Source organism: Oncorhynchus masou, chromosome 29 (genome assembly GCF_036934945.1).
Source record: "Oncorhynchus masou masou isolate Uvic2021 chromosome 29, UVic_Omas_1.1, whole genome shotgun sequence".
Taxonomy (NCBI): Eukaryota; Metazoa; Chordata; class Actinopteri; order Salmoniformes; family Salmonidae; genus Oncorhynchus; species Oncorhynchus masou.
The window spans coordinates 18,149,770-18,169,713 of NC_088240.1; the positions used below are offsets into that span (position 1 = coordinate 18,149,770).

Here is a 19,944-nt window from a genome sequence, read left to right on the forward strand (position 1 = left end):
AATTATAACCTATACGTTGTTAAATAACTGCCTTTTTCCTGGCCCGCAAATGGCTTTTGACAAACAAATCGATCCGAAAGCAATCCTCTGAATTTTGAAATCCTTTAATTGCCCACCCCTGGTGTAGATTGTGTGGCTGGATGAAGTGGATGGGCTGTGGCCTCATGTTGCTAGTCATCTACTGTAGTGTGTTGTTAGTCATAGCCTGCTGTTCTACTGTACATACTTTACGACAGATGTCATAACAGAGCAAGGACACACACACACACACAACACACAGAGGTCAAGGCTTGTTCATTTCCAGGCTATCCTACTCTTTATTTAATGCAAATGACAGTACCAGGAAACCAGGGAACTATTCCTCAGGGTACGCAGGGGGAAGTATTTACAGGGGCGAACATTTAGGATACCTTCACAGAACAAAAAAAAAAACAACCATTTAAAATGAAATAAAATGTCACAAACCGAGGCATTCAAGTAGTAGTGGTATTGTTATACAGTTTTCCGTCGTCTTTTATTTTTTTCTTTAAACTCAGTTAGCATATTCTTCTGCCACGAGTGTGACGATGCCACAGTCGGTATATTATAGTCCACTATCCTTGCTTGTCTTTGTTTTGGTAACTGAAACGGTTGTGGTGTGGATTGACATGGTTCACTCTGGTTAAACTGGAGTCAGGGGAGAAAGGTGAAGTGGTCACACTGGTGGGATAGACGGCAACATGTTGATGAACGCAAATGTTACAGCAAACAGGACGGGATGGCACGGCGGGGGACATGGTAAACCCCTCCGACCACAGAGGGATGGAGGTGGAAAAGAGAAGGGGTGTGTAGACAATGAGATGCAATGTACTGCATTACCTCTGAGGATGGCTTGTCACAACATCAATATCATCAATTGGCGTAATGGCTTTGATACCAGAAGCCTCATTTTGACTGAATACATAATGTACTCTAATGTATGTCTATGCTATGTTGACTCTGTTGTCTGTGGTGTGTGTGTGGAAGATATTTCTGCACCCGAGTGAAACCATAACAGCCATTGATTAAAATCAAGTCAGACTTTTCTTCAAATCGGGACAACAATCTTGAACTATATATAGATACTGTTTTAAAAACAGATTTCTAACAAAAATCTTTAAACGTGGGGAAAAGGAGGTTGAAGATGACTTGTACACACAGAGAAAGAGAGAAATTCTAACGTTAAACTAACATTGGCACAACTCTTGGCTGAAACTGAGATCTGAGAGGAGGGGGCAGAAAGAAATTCGACAGCACCTAAGGAGGATGTAATGTTATGTGATGGGAGGGGGGGGGGATAACGGGGCCAAGGCGAAGGTGTATGAAAGTAAAGGCACTCCAAACTATAGATACACTATACATGACCAGGTATTGTTCCAATAATACAGCTGTCATCTACTGTAATGTACAGGTACAGATTGAACTATATGTCTGGATAAAGTATCATCATCTATAATATCCAACAAACAAGTCTGTTTTTTTCTTCTTTTCTCCCCCCATATCTTTGTTTTTGCACATAAACAGTACAGAAGTCTACATATATACTGTACATACCATGATCACAACATAAAAACAGAAGAAACTAACAAACATAAACTAAAACATGAGTCAGGATTTGGTGAGGAGCATATGAACTGTGTACATATACATATTGTGTTGTCGTATTGAACCTGTGTGAATATGTCTGGGTAAGTAAGACGCTCTACTCTGAGAGACTGGAGCAGAGAGGTGCTTGTGTGGTTCAGGTGGAGAGAGATAGAGGAACGAGAAGAATGCTAGACTAATGTTCAATTAACGTTGGACCAACATTTGATGAACATTGTACTAACACTGAGTCAGTGGTCACAATGGGAGAGCCAGCATTGACAGAGAACTCCTCACAATCTAGCCAGAAACAACAGACCTCTCCATGGCTGAATTCCAAATCAAATGCTGAGGGGGTAGAAGCTAGGGGTTGGTTTGGAAGAAAAAGTCTTCATCTAAAGAGACAGAAAGAAGGTGTGGGGGAGACATCCCCTCCAAAACTGACTGCATTACAACACAGTCATCTGATAGAGATAAATACAAAATAGTTGAGGAACAGAGCGTTTTTCTAGTCCTGTCTACAGCATTAACATAATAATTACATGCAGGAAAACGAAAGTGACTGCTGAAAAAAAAAAAAAATTCTAGCCAAAGAAATCACACCACCTTGCCTCTTCATGTCTTTAGGCAGTAGCAAATATTGCCCCTGCTCTATGAGTCAACAACTAACCGTTATGGATTCTGAACCATTGAAGGTAAATATACATATATCTATATCTATATATATTTGTACATAATGCAAAGTAATATATAAACGGTGTATGCATGTATACACTGAGTGTACAAACATTAGGAACACCAGCTGTTTCCATGACAGACTGTCCAGGTGAATCCAGGTGAAAGCTTTCCCTTATTGATGTCTCTTGTTAAATCTACTTCTCAGTATAGAGATAAAGGTGAGGAGACAGGTTAGAGAAGGATGTTTAAGCCTTGAGACAGTAGAGACATGGATTGTGTACCGTATGTGACATTCAGACGTAATGGGAAAGATAAAAGATTTGAGTGCCTTTGAATGGGGTATGGTAGTAGGTGCCAGGCGCACCGGAGTGTCTCAAGAACCACAACGCTGCTGGGTTTTTCACATGCAACAGTTTCCCGTGTGTATCATTTATGGTCTACCACCCAAATGACATCCAGCCAACTTGACACAACTATGGGAAGCATTGGAGTCATCATGGGCCAGCATCCCTGTAGAACAAGGGTGTTCCTAATGATTTGTACATTCAGTGTAAATGTAATACAAGCACACAGAACCATAGACATCTGACATGTCAATCTAAATGATCCCACCCACCCTAAGCCAAGGGAATATAAAATAAAAACAGAATAAAACTGTTCGCTAACCGTTTAAAAACAACCCCGAGCAAACCTCTGACAACATCAAAACCTCCCTTCTGATTGGACTGTCCACATATATCAAGGACCTTCATGCATCGGCGTGTGTTGGTAAGAATGTATGTGTGTGTGTGTGTATGTGTGCCTCATGCCTAATTAGCAGAAGTGTGGACGTCAATGCAGGGTGAAAGGTCACTCTGGGTGCTCCGAACTATACTCAGGCCATGCACTACAGGAGGAGGAGCCTGGGTGGCCATCCAAACCAGGGGGTGTCAGAGGGGAAGTGAGGATATGAAGGGGTGTGGTGTAGAGAGATGGCGAGAGGGAGGGACTGATTCTTAATGTGGGGGATTCATTGTGGACAAGGAAGAGGAGGAGGGTGAGGGGACAGATAATTACTTTGATACATAGATTGTCCTCTTGGAAACATTAGCAGGCTAGTATTGTGTATATATGGTACGTTTATATATGAATACTCTTATATTTCATCATCCTCCCCTGCCCCCACCACTCCCTCCCTCTAACAGACCATAAAGATGTCCTCAGTGGAGTAGGTTGCAGGAATCAAACACTTAGATGGGTGACGTGGAGGGCTCAGTTAGTTGCGTTGTTGTTGTCATCTGTTTTAAACCCTGCCATGTCATCATTCTTACAGCTGGCACCCAGGTGCACCCCTGAATTGGGCGATGTGGGGGGGGGGGGTCAGAAAGGGAGGGTTCAGGAGGTGGAGTTGGAGGCAGAGGCTGAGGCGGTAGTGGTGCTGGGGCCACGATCTGTGCTGTTACCATCTAGAAAGGAGGACAGGAGAGTAGGGGGAGGAAAATGATTCACTCATTTACACAATGAGTAAACAGATGTTTTTTATAAGACATTTTCCTGGGAGAGAGAGACAAGAGAGAGAAAAGAGAGAGAGAGAGAACATAGACAGAGTTGGAGAGGGATGGAGAGGTGTGGGTTAACCTGTGATGACGGTGGCGTTGGTTGGGGTGGAGGTGGTGACCTGAGAGCGGGCGTGGGCGGGGATTAGGATGTTGGCCAGCGAGGGATTACTGGACAGCTCTATGAGAGAAACACGGTACACGAGATTACAGCAGATCACATCCACCACAGATAAACACATCCAAACACAACTCACACATAGGTCACACACACATATTACAGCAGGTAGCATTAGTACAGAGACTAACAGAGAGAGACCACATCATTATACATGTAGGAGAAGAAACTCTCCGTACCGCAGATAAAACAGACAGGCAGACAGTGTATTGACAAGGTGCTGTACCCTGGGTGGTGAAGTTGAAGAGAGAGGGTTTTTCTCGCCCGTTGGGCAGCTTGACATTGGGGTCCCTCAGCTCGTCGAAGAAGGAGTGTGCACACGCCTCCAGGGGGGTGAGGCGCGAGGTGGGCGTGTACTCCAGCAGCCGAGAGCACAGGGCAATGGCCTCCGGGGGCGTGCGCGGCCGGAACACCTAGCAGCCAATCCAACGCAATGACGAGTCAGGGGGCCAATCACAAAGGCGAGACGAGAATCAGTAAACCAATCAATTTCAAACTAGTATCATGAATACAATGATGTATGCGGTCATGATAGCAACGTGTGAGAGAGGAGGATTTCAGTTTCTGCTTATAGATATGAAATGGAGAGAGAATGTAATTATTATTATGAATGTTACAGATATTACCTAACTTAACTGACAAGGGTCGACACAAAGGTGAGGGTGATATACATAGAAAAATACATGACTGTTCAAAATGTTGGTGTCACTTAGAAATGTCCTTGTTTTTGAAAGAAAATACATTTTTTGTCCATTAAAATAACATAACATTGATCAGAAATACAGTGTAGACCTTTGCTAATGTTGTAAATGATTATTGTAGCTGGAAACAACTGATTTTGTTATGGAATATCTACATAGGCGTACAGAGGCCCATTGTAAGCAACCATCACTCCTGTGTTCCAATGGCACGTTGTGTTAGCTTATCCAAGTTTATCATTTAAAAGGCTAATTGATCATTAGAAAACAATTTTGCAATTATGTTAGCGCAGATGAAAACTGTAATCCTGATTAAAGAAGCAATACAACTGGCCTTCTTTAGACTAGTTGAGTATCTGGAGCATCAGCATTTGTGGGTTTGATTACAGGCTCAAAATGGCCAGAAACAAAGACCTTTCTTCGGAAACTCATCAGTCTATTCTTGTTCTGAGAAATGAAGGAAATTCCATGCGAGAAATTTCCGAGGACCTGAAGATCTCGTACAACGCTGTGTACTATTCCCTTCACAGAACAGCGCAAACTGGCTCTAACCTGAATAGAAAGAGGAGTGGGAGGCACCGGTGCACAACTGAGCAAGAGGACAAGTATATTAGAGTTTCTAGTTTGAGAAACAGACGCCACACAAGTCCTCAACTGGCAGCTTCATTAAATTGTACCCGCAAAACACCAGTCTCAACGCCAACAGTGAAGAGGCGACTCCGGGATGCTGGCCTTCTAGGGGGAGTTCCTCTGTCCAGTGTCGGTGTTCTTTTTCCCATCTTAATCTTTTATTGGCCAGTCTGAGATATAGTTTTTCTTTGCAAAGCCAGCATCCCGGAGTCGCCTCTTCACTGTTGACGTTGAGACTGGTGCTTTGCGGGTACGATTTAATGAAGCTGCCAACTACTTTTTTTCTTTCAAAAACAAAGACATTTCTAAGTGACTCCAAACTTTTGAACAGTAATGTACAGTCGTGGCCAAAAGGTTTGAGAATGACACAAATAATAATTTTCACAAAGTTTGCTGCTTCAGTGTCTTCAGATATTTTTGTCAGATGTTACTACTATGGAATACTGAAGTGTAATTACAAGCATTTAATAAGTGTCAAAAGCTTTTATTGACAATTACATGAAGTTGATGCAAAGAGTCAATATTTGCAGTGTTGACCCTTCTTTTTCAAGACCTCTGCAATCCGCCCTGGCATGCTGTCAATTAACGTCTGGGACACATCCTGACTGATGTCAGCCCATTCTTGCATAATTAATGCTTGGAGTTTGTGGGTTTTTGTTTGTCCACCTGCCTCTTGAGGATTGACCACAAGTTCTCAATGGGATTAAGGTCTGGGGAGTTTCCTGGCCATGGACCCAAATTATCGATGTTTTGTTCCCGAGCCACTTAGTTATCACTTTTGCCTCATGGCAAGGTTCTCCATCATGCTGGAAAAGGCATTGTTCGTCACCTTGTCTTCTCCGGACAAGCTTTTTTCCGGATTCCCCAAACAATCGGAAAGGGGTTTCATCAGAGAAAATGACTTTACCCCAGTCCTCAGCAGTCCAATCCCTGTACCTTTTGCAGAATATCAGTCTGTCCCTGATGTTTTTCCTGGAGAGAAGTAGCTTCTTTCCTGCCCTTCTTGACACCAGACCATCCTCCAAAAGTCTTCACCTCACTGTGCGTGCAGATGCACTCACACCTGTCTGCTGCCATTCCTGAGCAAGCTCTGTACTGGTGGTGCCCCGATCCCGCAGCTGAATCAACTTTAGGAGATGGTCCTGGCACTTGCTGGACTTTCTTGGGCGCCCTGAAGCCTTCTTCACAACAATTGAACCACTCTACTTGAAGTTCTTGATGATCTGATAAATGGTTGATTTAGGTGCAATCTTACTGGCAGCAATATCCTTGCATGTGAACCCCTTTTGCGCAAAGCAATGATGACGGCACGTGTTTCCTTGCAGGTAACCATGGATGACAGATGAGGAACAATGATTCCAAGCACCACCCTCCTTTTGCTGCTTCCAGTCGGTTATTCAAACTCAATCAGCATGACAGCGTGATCTCCAGCCTTATCCTTGTCAACACTCACACCTGTGTTAACAAGATAATCAGTGACACGATGTCAGCTGGTCCTTTTGTGGCAGGGCTGAAATGCAGTGGAAATGTTTTTGGGGGATTTCAAATAATTTGCATGGCAAAGAGGGACTTTGCAATTAATTTCAATTCATCTGATCACTCTTCATAACATTCTGGAGTATATGCAAATTGCCATCATACAAACTGAGGCAGCAGACTTTGTGAAAATTAATATTTGTGTCATTCTCAAAACTTTTGGCCACGACTGTATATTTGAACTTTGTGTGTCTGTTAAAACCACGAGGAGGGCTCATTGTCCATAGATTGTCCTCTGTATTTGTCCAGTTCAAGTGTAAAGAGCGCAGCCCTACAGGAGCAGGGTAGGAGACTCTAGGCCAGTAATGGGCATCTCCAGTCCTCGGGGCTGGAGTGTGGTGTCACATTCTTTCCCCATCCCTAGAAAACACAGCTGATTGAACTATGTGCATTTTAAACTGAAGATAATGATTAGTTGATTATTGGGAGTCAGGTGTGTCAGCTGGGGCTCAGGCAAAAGTATGACAATAATCAGAACCCGAGGACTGAAGTTGTCCATCCCTGGTCTCGACAGGCAGCACAGAGGCTGGGTGGCTAGAAGATGCAGTACTAGAGAACAAGCACAAGGTGGAGTCTAGGGAGACACCAGGAGGACCTGCTCTACAACACTGCTCATTTGCCATTTGACTTGGGCCCTGTTCAAATACTGTGACAATGTCCTCTTTGCTAACTCCCTTTCTTGAGGTTATCACCGACCTGACCTGAGGACTTCTTCATGTGCCCTTGCAGATTAGAAAGAATCTGATGGTTGTAAGAAATATGGAAGAAACCCCAGCTAGCCTACCAGGAAGCGAGTGGGGCTAGACACAACTGTTACCATATAGCTTACACCTATCCAATCCTTACAAATCTAGGTGGGGCCCATCATGAAGTGTCTAGGTGAAGGGGTTTATTTTGGATATTAGGGAGAACAGATATATGGGATGGCAGAGATGAATGCCTGGCATGCTGGCGAGGAGAGCACAGAGAGATGATGTTAGGGGAGGGGGTGGATTGGAGAGTAGTAAAATAGTTCCTGTACCTGTTGACTCACCTTAGTCCATGCGTGTGCCTTAATCTGGGGGAATTTGAACTCAGTGTAGTTGGGGTTCATCTCTCGGATCTGCTCCCGTGTAGGGGTCCCCAGAACCTACAGCACAGAGACAGCAGAGGAGAAGAGAGGGGAAAGGAGAGACGGAGAGAGGGGGAGGGAGAGACGGAGAAAGAGAGGGGGAAGAGAGGGGAGGTAGGGAGAAAGAGAGAAAGAGATGGACAGAGAGAAGAGGGGGAGGGAGAGACGGAGAGAGAGGAGGTAGGGAGAGACAGAGAGCGATGGGGAAGAAAGGGGAGGAAGAGACGAATGAGGGGAAGAATATGACAAAAAGAGGAGAGTGCATGAGCAGTGAAGAGATGGACAATTTAGAGCGAGAGAGAGAGACAGGTGAGAGTGTGCCAACTTTCATTCGATGAAATAGAGAGAATTGGTTGACAGACATCCTAACTGACAGGCTAGTATCAGTACCTTGATGATCTCCACCAGCTGATCCACTCCACTGTCGCCAGGGAAGATTGGTTGCCCTAGCAACAGCTCTGCTAGCACACATCCAGCTGACCACACATCTGTAGAGGGGGCGGAGCATAAACAGGAAGATGTCGTGATTAGCATACCTGCTCTAGAGGTGTAGTTTGACTTTAAACTGTTAGCATTTAGCCTATATATGCTAGGGTTTATATGAATTTCAATGGGGTTTTAGCTGTAAGCGGTTAGCTGTTAGCTCACCTATGCTGGAGGTGTAGTCGGTGGCACCAAAGATGAGCTCGGGGGCTCTGTAGTAGCGAGAGCAGATATAGGACACGTTGGGCTCTCCACGTACCAGCTGCTTAGCACTGGAGACACAACATCACCACACACTGTCAGTCACATACACTCCTCATCATAGTTATCAATATCATAGTCATCTTCATGATCATTAACATCACTGCCATAATCATCCTCATCCTAGCCAATCAAAGCTAATGAGAACTGCAGATTCTTTCACATAGTTCAAACTGACCTGCCGAAGTCACAGAGTTTGAGCACAGCCGTCTCGGGGTCCAGCAGCAGGTTCTGGGGTTTGATGTCCCGATGGCAGATCCCAAATGAGTGGATGTAGGCCAGACTCCTGAACAACTGGTACATATATAACTACAACACACACACACACACACACACACACACACACACACACACACACACACACACACACACACACACACACACACACACACACACACACACACACACACACACACACACACACACATTAGAAATGGAAAGCAGAGGATACACATGATGGCAACATAGTTTGCGCACACACACACGCGCGCGCACACACACACACACACACACACACACACCTTGACATAGACTATGGGCAGAGTCTGTTTGGCTCGGCTGTAGTGTCTGGCAACTCTGTAGACTGTCTCAGGAACATAGTCCAGAACCAGGTTTAGATACACCTCATCCTTCTGTTACAGAGAAAGAGAAAGAGAGCGAGAGGTTAGGCAACACACACAGACAATGTAACTTGTTTGACAATCAGTGACACTTCACTCTGGCATTTTTTTAACCTTTATTTTACTAGGCAAGTCAGTTAAGAACAAATTCTTATTTTCAATGCCGGCCTAGGAACAGTGGGTTAACTGCCTGTTCAGGGGCAGAACAACAGATTTGTACCTTGTCAGCTCAGGGGTTTGAACTTGCAACCTTCCGGTTACTGGTCCAACACTCTAACCACTAGGCTACCATCTCATAGACTGTCTGCCAATTCTTTACTCCCTCCATGTCTCTGTTTTGTCTTGTCTTCTCCGTCTCTCTCTCTCTCTCGAAAGCATTGGTTGCTGTGGTGACAGCGAGGAAACAGCCTGTTTGTGTGATGATATCACTGTGTCTGTACTGTGCTCCATTGTGTAGTGTTTCCCCCGAGGGCAGGAAAAGCACGCCTGCGTCACCACCCTCTTGACGTGACGCACCACCGCAGACAGTGATGTAATTTCCTGCCAAGGGCACAAGGGGGCTGGGTGGAGACAGGAAGTGCTCGTCTGGCCTCAGTGACCCCAAAAGGATGCAATTTGTCACCCTAATGCACCCCACTCCTATACCAAGCCTACCACTCTATTTCTCTTCCTTTTCCTATGATCTGATTAGTGAAGGTCGATGGCCTGCCATAACATCACATGCCATCCGTTCTTCATCTTTGAGCTCAGACATTACCCACAATTCCTCTGGATATGCCCAAAGAAGGCTGTAGTGAAACGGCAGGTCTATGAGTGTACCTTCTTTCCCAACTCAACCTTTGCATTCTACTCCCTCTGTTCCATTTGCTAGCAGAGCCAGTTAGCAAACTAACCTGAGCAGACAGAGTGTAGCGTGAGAAGCAAGCTGGCTGTTCAGGTGAGCTAGTGTTATCATGGATTCTGGTAAGAAGAGGGGCGGGGGGGGGTATGCCTTATGATTAACGAGACGTGGTGTGATCATAACAACATACAGGAACTCAAGTCCTTCTGTTCACCTGACTTAGAATTCCTCACAATCAAATGTCGACCGCATTATCTCCCAAGGGAATTCTCTTTGATTATAATCATAGCTGTATATATTCCCCCCCAAGCAGACACATCGATAGCCCTGAACAAACTTTATTTGACTCTATGGTAACTGGAAACCACATATCCTGAGGCTACATTCATTGTAGCTGGGGATTTAAACAAGGCTAATCTGAAAACAATACTCCCTAAATTCTATCAGCATATCGATTGTGCTAACAAAGCTGGAAAAACCCTGGATCATTATTCTAACTTCCGCGGCGCATTTAAGGCCCGCCCCGCTCTCCTTTCGGAAAAGCTGACCACGACTCCATTTTGTTGCTTCCGGCCTACAGACAGAAACTGAAAAAGGAAGCTACTGCGCTCAGGTCTGTTCAACGCTGGTCCGACCAATCTGATTTCACACTTCAAGACTGCTTTGATCACGTGGATTGGGATATGTTCCGTATTGCATCCAACAACAACATTGACGAATATGCTGATTCGGTGAGCGAGTTCATTAGAAAGTGCATCGGCGATGCTATACCCACAGCAATGATTAAAACATTCCCAAACCAGAAACCGTGGATTGACGGCTGCATTCGCGGAAAACTGAAAGCGCGAACCACTGCTTTTAACCAGGGCAAGGTGACCGGAAACATGACCGAATACAAACAGTGTAGCTATTCCCTCCGCAAGGCAATCAAACAAGCTAATTGTCAGTATAGAGGCAAAGTAGAGTCGCAATTCAACGGCTCAGACACAAGGGGTATGTGGCAGGGTCTACAGTCAATCACAGATTACCAAACGAAAACCAGGATGTCTTGCTCCCAGACAGACTAAATAACTTCTTTGCTCGCTTTGAGGACAATACAGTGCCACTGACACGGCCCGCTACCAAAACCTGCGGGCTCTCCTTCACTGCAGCCGACGTGAGTAAGACATTTGAACGTGTTAACCCTCGCAAGGCTACCGGCCCAGACGGCATCCCCAGCCGCGTCCTCAGAGCATTAGCAGACCAGCTGGCTGGTGTGTTTACGGACATATTCAATCAATCCTTATCCCAGTCTGCTGTTCCCACATGCTTCAAGAGCCACCATTGTTCCTGTTCACAAGAAATCTAAGATAACTGAGCACTCACTTCCGTCATAATGAAGTGCTTTGAGAGACTAGTCAAGGACCATATCACCTCCACCCTACTTGACACACTAAACCCACTCCAATTTGCTTACCGCCACAATACGTCCACAGAAGACGCAATCGCAACCACACTGCACACGGCCCTAACCCATCTGGACAAGAGGAATACCTATGTGAGAATGCTGTTCATCGACTACAGCTCAGCATTTAACACCATAGTACCCTTCAAACACATCATCAAGCTCGAGACCCTGGGTCTCGACCCCGCCCTGTGCAACTGGGTACTGGACTTCCTGACGGGCCGCCCCCAGGTGGTGAGGGTAGGTAACAACATCTCCACCCCGCTGATCCTCAACACTGGGGCCCCACAAGTGTGCGTTCTGAGCCCTCTCCTGTACTCCCTGTTCACCCACGACTGCGTGGCCATGCACACCTCCAACTCAATCATCAAGTTTGCGGACGACACTACAGTGGTAGGCTTGATTACCAACAACGACGAGACGGCCTACAGGGAGGAGGTGAGGGCCCTCGGGGTGTGGTGTCAGGAAAATAACCTCACACTCAACGTCAACAAAACAAAGGAGATGATTGTGGACTTCAGGAAACAGCAGAGGGAGCACCCCCCCCTATCCACATCGATGGGCAGTAGTGGAGAGGGTAGTAAGTTTTAAGTTCCTCGTCTTACACATCACGGACAAACTGAATTGGTCCACCCACACAGACAGTGTTGTGAAGAAGGCGCAGCAGCGCCTCTTCAACCTCAGGAGGCTGAAGAAATTCGGTTTGTCACCAAAAGCACTCACAAACTTCTACAGATGCACAATCGAGAGCATCCTGTCGGGCTGTATCACCGCCTGGTACGGCAGCTGCTCCGCCCATAACCGTAAGTCTCTCCAGAGGGTACTGAGGTCTGCACAACGCATCACCGGGGACAAACTACCTGCCCTCCAGGACACCTACACCACCCGATGTCACAGGAAGGCCATAATGATCATCAAGGACAACAACCACCCGAGCCACTGCCTGTTCACGCCGCGATCATCCAGAAGGCGAGGTCAGTACAGGTGCATCAAAGCAGGGACCGAGAGACTGAAAAACAGCTTCTATCTCAAGGCCATCAGACTGTTAAACAGCAACCACTAACATTGAGGGGCTGCTGCCAACACACTGACTCAACTCCAGCCACTTTAATAATGCAATTGATGGAAATCGATGTAAACATGTATCACTAGACACTTTAAACAATGCCACTTAATATAATGTTTACATACCCTACATTACTCATCGCATATGCATATGTATATACTGTACTCTATCATCTACTGCATCTTGCCATCTTTATGTAATACATGTATCACTAGCCACTTTAAACTATGCCACTTTGTTTATATAGCCTACATTACTCATCTCATATGTATATACTGTACTCGATACCATCTACTGCATCTTGCCTATGCCGTTCCATACCATCACTCATTCATATATCTTTATGTACATATTCTGTATCCCTTTACACTTGTGTGTATAAGGTAGTAGTTTTGAAATTGTTAGTTCGATTACTCGTTGGTTATTACTGCATTGTCTGAACTAGAAGCACAAGCATTTCGCTACACTTGCATTAACATCTGCTAACCATGTGTATGTGACAAATAATTTGATTTGATTTGAACAGACTGGCCGTCTGAAACAGTTCTGTCCTCTAGACCCGCCTGGACCCTTTTCTCTTTCTCACGTGGAGTCTATAGACACACACACACACACTCGCTATTTGTGGGCGCCGATTTGGCCCCAAAATGTTCTTTACACCTTTATTTAATCTTTATTTAACTAGGCAAGTCAGTTAAGAACACAGTCTTATTGTCAATGACCTAGGAACGGTGGGTTAACTGCCTCGTTCAGGGGCAGAAAGACAGATTTTCACCATGTCAGATTTTCACCTTGTCCAACACAATAACGACCTGCCTCTCTCTCGTTGCACTCCACAAGGAGACTGCCTGTTACGCAAATGCAGTAAGCCAAGGTAAGTTGCTAGCTAGCATTAAACTTATCTTATAAAAAACAATCAATCATAATCACTAATTAACTACACATGGTTGATGATATTACTAAATATTACCTAGCGTGTCCTGTCGGAGCATACAAGTATCTAAGTATCTGACTGAGCGGTGGTAGGCAGAAGCAGGCGCGTAAACATTCATTCAAACAGCACCTTCGTGCGTTTTGCCAGCAGCTCCTCGTTGTGCGTCAAGCATTGCGCTGTTTATGACTTCAAACCTATCAACTCCCGAGATGAGCCTGGGGTGACCGAAGTGAAATGGCTGGCTTGTTAGCGCGCGGTAATATCCTTTCAAACTTCACTGGCTCTGAGCCTTGGGGTGGTTGTTTCCCTTGCTCTGCATGGGTAACACTGCTTCGATGGTGGCTGTTGTCGTTGTGTTGCTGGTTCGAGCCCAGGGAGGAGCGAGGAGAGGGACGGAAGCTATACTGTTACACTGGCAATACTAAAGTGCCTATAAGAACATCCAATAGTCAAAGGTTAATGAAATACAAATGGTATAGAGGGAAATAGTTCTATAATAACTACAACCTTAAACTTCTTACCTTGGAATATTGAAGACTCATGTAAAAAGGAACCACCAGCTTTCATATGTTCTCATGTTCTGAGCAGGGAACTGAAACGTTAGCTTTCTTACATAGCACATATTGCACTTTTACGTTTGTCTCCAACCCTTTGTTTTTGCATTATTTAAACCAAATTGAACATGTTTCATTATCTACTTGAGGCTAAATTGATTTTATTGATGTATTATATTAAGTTAAAATAAGTGTTAATTCAGTATTGTTGAAATTGTCATTATTACAAATACATTTTTTGCATTTTTTAAATCGGCCGATTAATCGGCATCGGCTTTTTTGGTCCTCCAATAATCGGTATCGGTATTGAAAAAAATCATAATCGGTCGACCTCTAACACACACACACACACACACACACACACACACACACACACACACACACACACACACGCAAAAGACATGTCATCCAGCCTGGTTTATACAGGTTAAAGGTGATGGTGTTCACACCTCTTCCACATACTTTATTGGTAACAGTAGGATTTACAGAGAAAGGGAGACTCCGTCCTGCTGTTAGTGTAGCGCCCAGCAGGCTATATTTAGCCTAACAGCAGTGATGACTCACTTCCTGCTTCACTACAAAGGCACTTCCTCTCAATAACACAGCTAAACCTTGCACCTTTACCAGCTAATACAGAGACTTACTTAACTCACTTAATCCTCTTGGTTCCTGGAGGAACATAGAGCCTGTACTAAAGTTTCCCAACATTGGCGGCAATGCATATTATTAAGTATTGTACATAATCATCTCGGAAGACTAGAGCACTGTTAAAAAGCATATGCCTGGTATACTGTCAAAGACATGTAAAGATATTGGCACTGCCAACCAGCTGCAGACTGGTACCCGTCTGCACAACCTCTCCTCCCCCATTCTCTGTACCTGGGCACTGATCACACACACACCTCTCAGTCCTGCCAACTGTACACGAGACACGGCTTAGCCAAACCTAGAGGCATGCCGTGATCTCACAGTGCCACTGTGTGCTAGAGCTCTTAAACTCACACTGTGTTTGACGTGTGTTGTGTAAGTGCGTAAAGAGTGAACTGGAACAGTGTTTAATCAGTCCAGACTCCAGACCTTACATAACTCCACATAACTCTAATTGCTACTACTAACACTATTGCTATTGCTAACACTATTGCTATTGCTAACACTATTGCTACTGCTAACACTATTGTTACTGCTAACACTCTTGCTACTGCTAACACTCTTGCTACTGCTAACACTATTTACATTTACATTTAAGTCATTTAGCAGACGCTCTTATCCAGAGCAACTTACTATTGCTACTGCTAACACTATTACTACAGCTACACTCCTGGTTAGAGCCATCACTGCTGTTAAAAGCTACCACTACTGTTAACAGCTAACATAGCTCCTAGGCAGCTAAAAGCTAACAACTGTTAACAGCTAACACAGCTACTACTAACAGCTAACACAATTGTTAGTCTGCTACTACTGGCACTGCACTCTACACTAGACATGGGCCATCTGACCAGGTCCATCTTCAGACCTGACTGGTATTTTGCATACACACTCTCACTCTCTTTTCCCCTCCTCCGTGTCAGCAGAGCTATAATCCCCATACCAATCACACTATGCCAGCTATCCACAATTAGAACAGAGTGAAGAGGGTAGGAGGAAAAGACGTCAGAGAGGAGAGAAAGAGGAGAAGAGTGAGGCTCACGAGAGGCCCTCTTGCACGTGGTGGTTCCTAAAATTATCAAGTGGCCTTTGGTCAGGCAACCCCTTTACTCAGTGCCCTCTGCCCCAGCCTCTCTCTCTCACCCTCACACATGAGCATCCCAAACCAAAGGACTAGGTTTCCTGAGTGGGAGTATCCATTACTGCAGTGTCATGGCCCTGGCACTGTGCATGCTGCATACGTGCACTCTGACATATTGGGCACATGAGTGTGGTCTATATTTGCCAGTTATCCTCCTGCCAGCATGTGAATGACAGATTCTACGAACTGAACCATTCATGTGTTATGAATATTCAGAATACTCAGAGAGGGAACATGACAGACAGCCAGACAGACAGACAGACAGACAGACAGACAGACAGACAGACAGACAGACAGACAGACAGACAGACACAGCAATACGGAAAGACAGACAGCGATGCAGACAGACAGAAGGACAGAGAAACAGACACACAAGACAAGACATATAGACAGAGAGAAACAGACAGGCGGATGGACGGACACACAAGACAGACAGACAAACAGCGATACAGACAGGCGGATGGACGTACACACAAGACAGACATATAGACAGAGAGAGACAGACAGCGATACAGACAGGCGGATGGATATACACACAAGACAGACATATAGACAGAGAGACAGACAACGATACGGAAAGACAGACAGCGATACAGACAGGCGGATGGACGGACACACAAGACAGACATATAGACAGAGAGAGACAGACAACGATATGGAAAGACAGACATACCGTGTCTTCGGAAAGTATTCAGACCCCTTGACTTTTTTCACATTTTGTTACAGCCTTATTCTAAAATGGATTAAATAAAGAAAATCCTCAGCAATCTACACAAAATACCCCATAATGAGGAAGCGAAAACAGTTGTTTTTTACATTTTTGCAAATGTAAATGTAACAGTATAACTTTAGTCCGTCCCCTCGCCCATACCCGGGCGCGAACCAGGGACCCTCTGCACACATCAACGACTGACACCCACGAAGCATCGTTACCCATCGCTCCACAAAAGCCGCGGCCCTTGCCGAGCAAGGGGAACAACTACTTCAAGGTCTCAGAGCAAGTGACCGATTGAAATGCTATTTAGCTCGCACCACCGCTAACTAAGCTAGCCGTTTCACATCCGTTACATATACAAAATAGAAACAGAAATACCTTTTACTTACATAAGTATTTTTGATTGGTGTCCACCTGTGGTAAATTCAATTGATTGGACATGATTTGGAAAGGCAAACACCTGTATATATAAGGTCCCACAGTTGACAGTGCATGTCAGAGCATAAACCAAGCCATGAGGTCGAAGAAATTGTCCGTAGAGCTCCGATGCAGGATTGTGTCAAGGGCCAGATCTGGGGAAGGGTACCAAAACACTTCTGCAGCATTGAAGGTCCCCAAGAACACAGTGGCCTCCATCATTCTTAAATGTAAGAAGTTTAGAACCACCAAGACTCTTCCTAGAGCTGGCTGCCCGGCCAAACTGAGCAATCGGGGGAGAAGGGCCTTGGTCAGGGAAGTGACAAAGAACCCGGTGGTCACTCTGACAGAACTCTAGAGTTCCTTTGTGGAGATGGGAGAACCTTCCAGAAGGACAACCATCTCTGCAGCATTCCACCAATCACGAATTTATGGTAGAGTGGCAAGACGGTAGCCACTCCTCAGTAAAGGCACATGACAGCCCGCTTGGAGTTTGTCAAAAGGCTCCTAAAGACTCTCTGACCATGAGAAACAAGATTCTCTGGTCTGATGAAACCAAGTTTAAACTCTTTGGTCTGAATGCCAACGTCACACCTAGAGGAAACCTGGCAACATTCCTATGGTGAAGCATGGTGGTGGCATGTTTTTCAGTAGCAGGGACTGGGAGACTAGTCAGGATCGAGGCAAAGATGAACGGAGCAAAGTACAGAGAGATCCTTGATGAAAACCTGCTCCAGAGCGCTCAGGACCTCAGAATGGGGCGAAGGTTCACCTTCCAACAGGACAATGACCCTAAGCACGCAACCAAGACCATGCAGGAGTGGCTTCGGGACAAGTCTCTGAATGTCCTTGATTGGCCCAGCCAGAGCCTGGATTTCTACCCGATCGAACATCTCTGAAGAGAACTGAAAGAAACTGTCCAGCGACGTTCTCCATCCAACCTGACAGAGATTGAGAGGAGCTGCAGAGAAGAATGGAAGAAATTCCCCAAATACAGGTGTCGTGTCTTTGGCTATGCTGGATTAAGTGATATGACATGCTATTCTATAAAATAATTTCTCCGTAATTAATATTACCTGATTGAGCTAATCATGTAAATGTAATTAACTAGAGAGTCGGGGCATCACAAAATAATATTTATAGAGCTGTTATCTTCCAAATAAACTCTTAAGGATCTAGTAATATTTTACATTGATACCAGTCAATATTAATCGTCACCTTAATTCAGTCTCATCTGAAAGTTGTAAATTCTTGGTTATCTCCACGAACCCTGGCAAACAAGTTGAATCAGCAATACAAAAATGGGTTTAATTATTTATTTACTTAATCCCTAACTAATCACACAGAATTACACACACAGGCATAATTAATCATAACTTGATAACAAATTACGTCATGAAGGAAAACGTCCCTAGCGGGCGGAACAGATATGACAGCTTGTTACACAAAAGAAAAGGCTGAGTTTGAGTGAAAGACAGGGAAGACTGAGGGACAAAGGGCGAAGCTGTGCTATCGTAAATACAGTATCTTATGCATTCTAAATTACCGCCCATTTGGAAAAGAAAAATGCAATAAATATTTACTCTGAGCTGCGCTTCGGTAGGTTGGTGGTAGATGGAAGGCCGTGTTGCCCAACCGAGTCCTTTGAAGAATGTCTCTGCTGGTATATTGAATACGTTGTAGTAACGTCGTTGTGTGGTAGACGGGATACTCTGTCTGTTCCTTCCTAACCTGTGTTTGCAGCTGCTGTTGCTAACTCAACGACTAGGAGGTATCACTTCTGTAGTGAATGAGAGTTAAAAGTTCATACCATTTGCAACCAAAGCTTACGCTGATGTTTGCTTTGTTCTGTAGTTATTATTTGAACCATTCTGACATCGGACCGTCGTCCTCACGTCCTCGGAACAGGAAGTTATATTGTCGTCAAAGCTTTATATAGGAAGGGAGAGGAGGGCGTGTTTGAAATCTTTTATAGCCCATGTCCTTTCACAGGGGCGGGCCACTGATTGAGCAGAGCCCTACCTTATGAAAACCCAAATCTCACATTTTAGAAGCTAAAATCACATTTCATCCCATCACGAATAATTTCATATTCAAACATTTAAATTGAACAACAATTCCATGTGAATCCGATAACTCTGATGTGTAGACTTTCCACTGTAGAGTTTATGTCATCTTATCATTGATGAGAATGTCTCAGATGACAACCGAACTGACATCATACTCATTAAGTACCACTGCATATGTTCCATTGGTCGGATTACCAGAATATAGTTAATTTCCCGCCACCTTCTGATGTTCCCAGAATCTCTATGTTAACCAAGGGGTTTTGCAAATGTAACATCAGTAGGTTAGAGAGAGGAAAAACGGGGGAGAGGTATTTATGACTGTCATAAACCAACCCCCCAGGCCAACGTCATGACACAGGTGTGCCAAGCTTGTAGCGTCATAACCAAGACTCAAGGCTGTAATCACTGCCAAAGGTGCTTTAACAAAGTATTGAGTAAATGGTCTGAATACTTATGTAAATGTGATATTTCAGTTGTTACTTTTTTTCCATAAATTAGCAAAAATGTCTAAAAACCTGTTTTTGTTTTGTCATTCTGGGTTACTGTGTGTAGATTGATGAGGGGGAAAAAACTACTTAATCAATTTTAGAATAAGGCTGTAACCTAATAAAATGTGGAAAAAGTCAATGGGTCTGAATTCTTCCCGAAGGCACTGTACAAGACAGACAGGCAGACAGACAGACAGAGTGACAGACAGATGGACAGACAGACAGACAGACAGAGAGAGTGACAGACAGATGGACAGAGAGACAGACAGACGGACAGAGTGACAGACAGATGGACAGA

General features: G+C 44.6%; 1 protein-coding gene across 2 annotated transcripts in view; it reads right to left on the reverse strand.

The window, feature by feature from the left end:
* Positions 1-283: 283 nt before the first annotated feature.
* The window catches only part of LOC135519105 (glycogen synthase kinase-3 beta), a 62,045-nt gene continuing 42,384 nt past the window's right edge, over positions 284-19,944 (reverse strand). The window contains exons 4-11 of one of the 2 annotated variants that reach the window (XM_064944167.1): positions 9,234-9,344; positions 8,891-9,021; positions 8,617-8,723; positions 8,359-8,456; positions 7,891-7,986; positions 4,220-4,406; positions 3,898-3,996; positions 284-3,725 (exon numbers count right to left, since the gene is read on the reverse strand). In XM_064944167.1, coding sequence (XP_064800239.1) covers positions 3,655-3,725; positions 3,898-3,996; positions 4,220-4,406; positions 7,891-7,986; positions 8,359-8,456; positions 8,617-8,723; positions 8,891-9,021; positions 9,234-9,344 — 900 coding nt within the window. In that variant the 3' untranslated portion in view covers positions 284-3,654. Of the gene's footprint in view, positions 3,726-3,897; positions 3,997-4,219; positions 4,407-7,878; positions 7,987-8,358; positions 8,457-8,616; positions 8,724-8,890; positions 9,022-9,233; positions 9,345-19,944 lie in introns of both variants that reach the window. The other variant, XM_064944166.1, reaches the window with a different exon arrangement.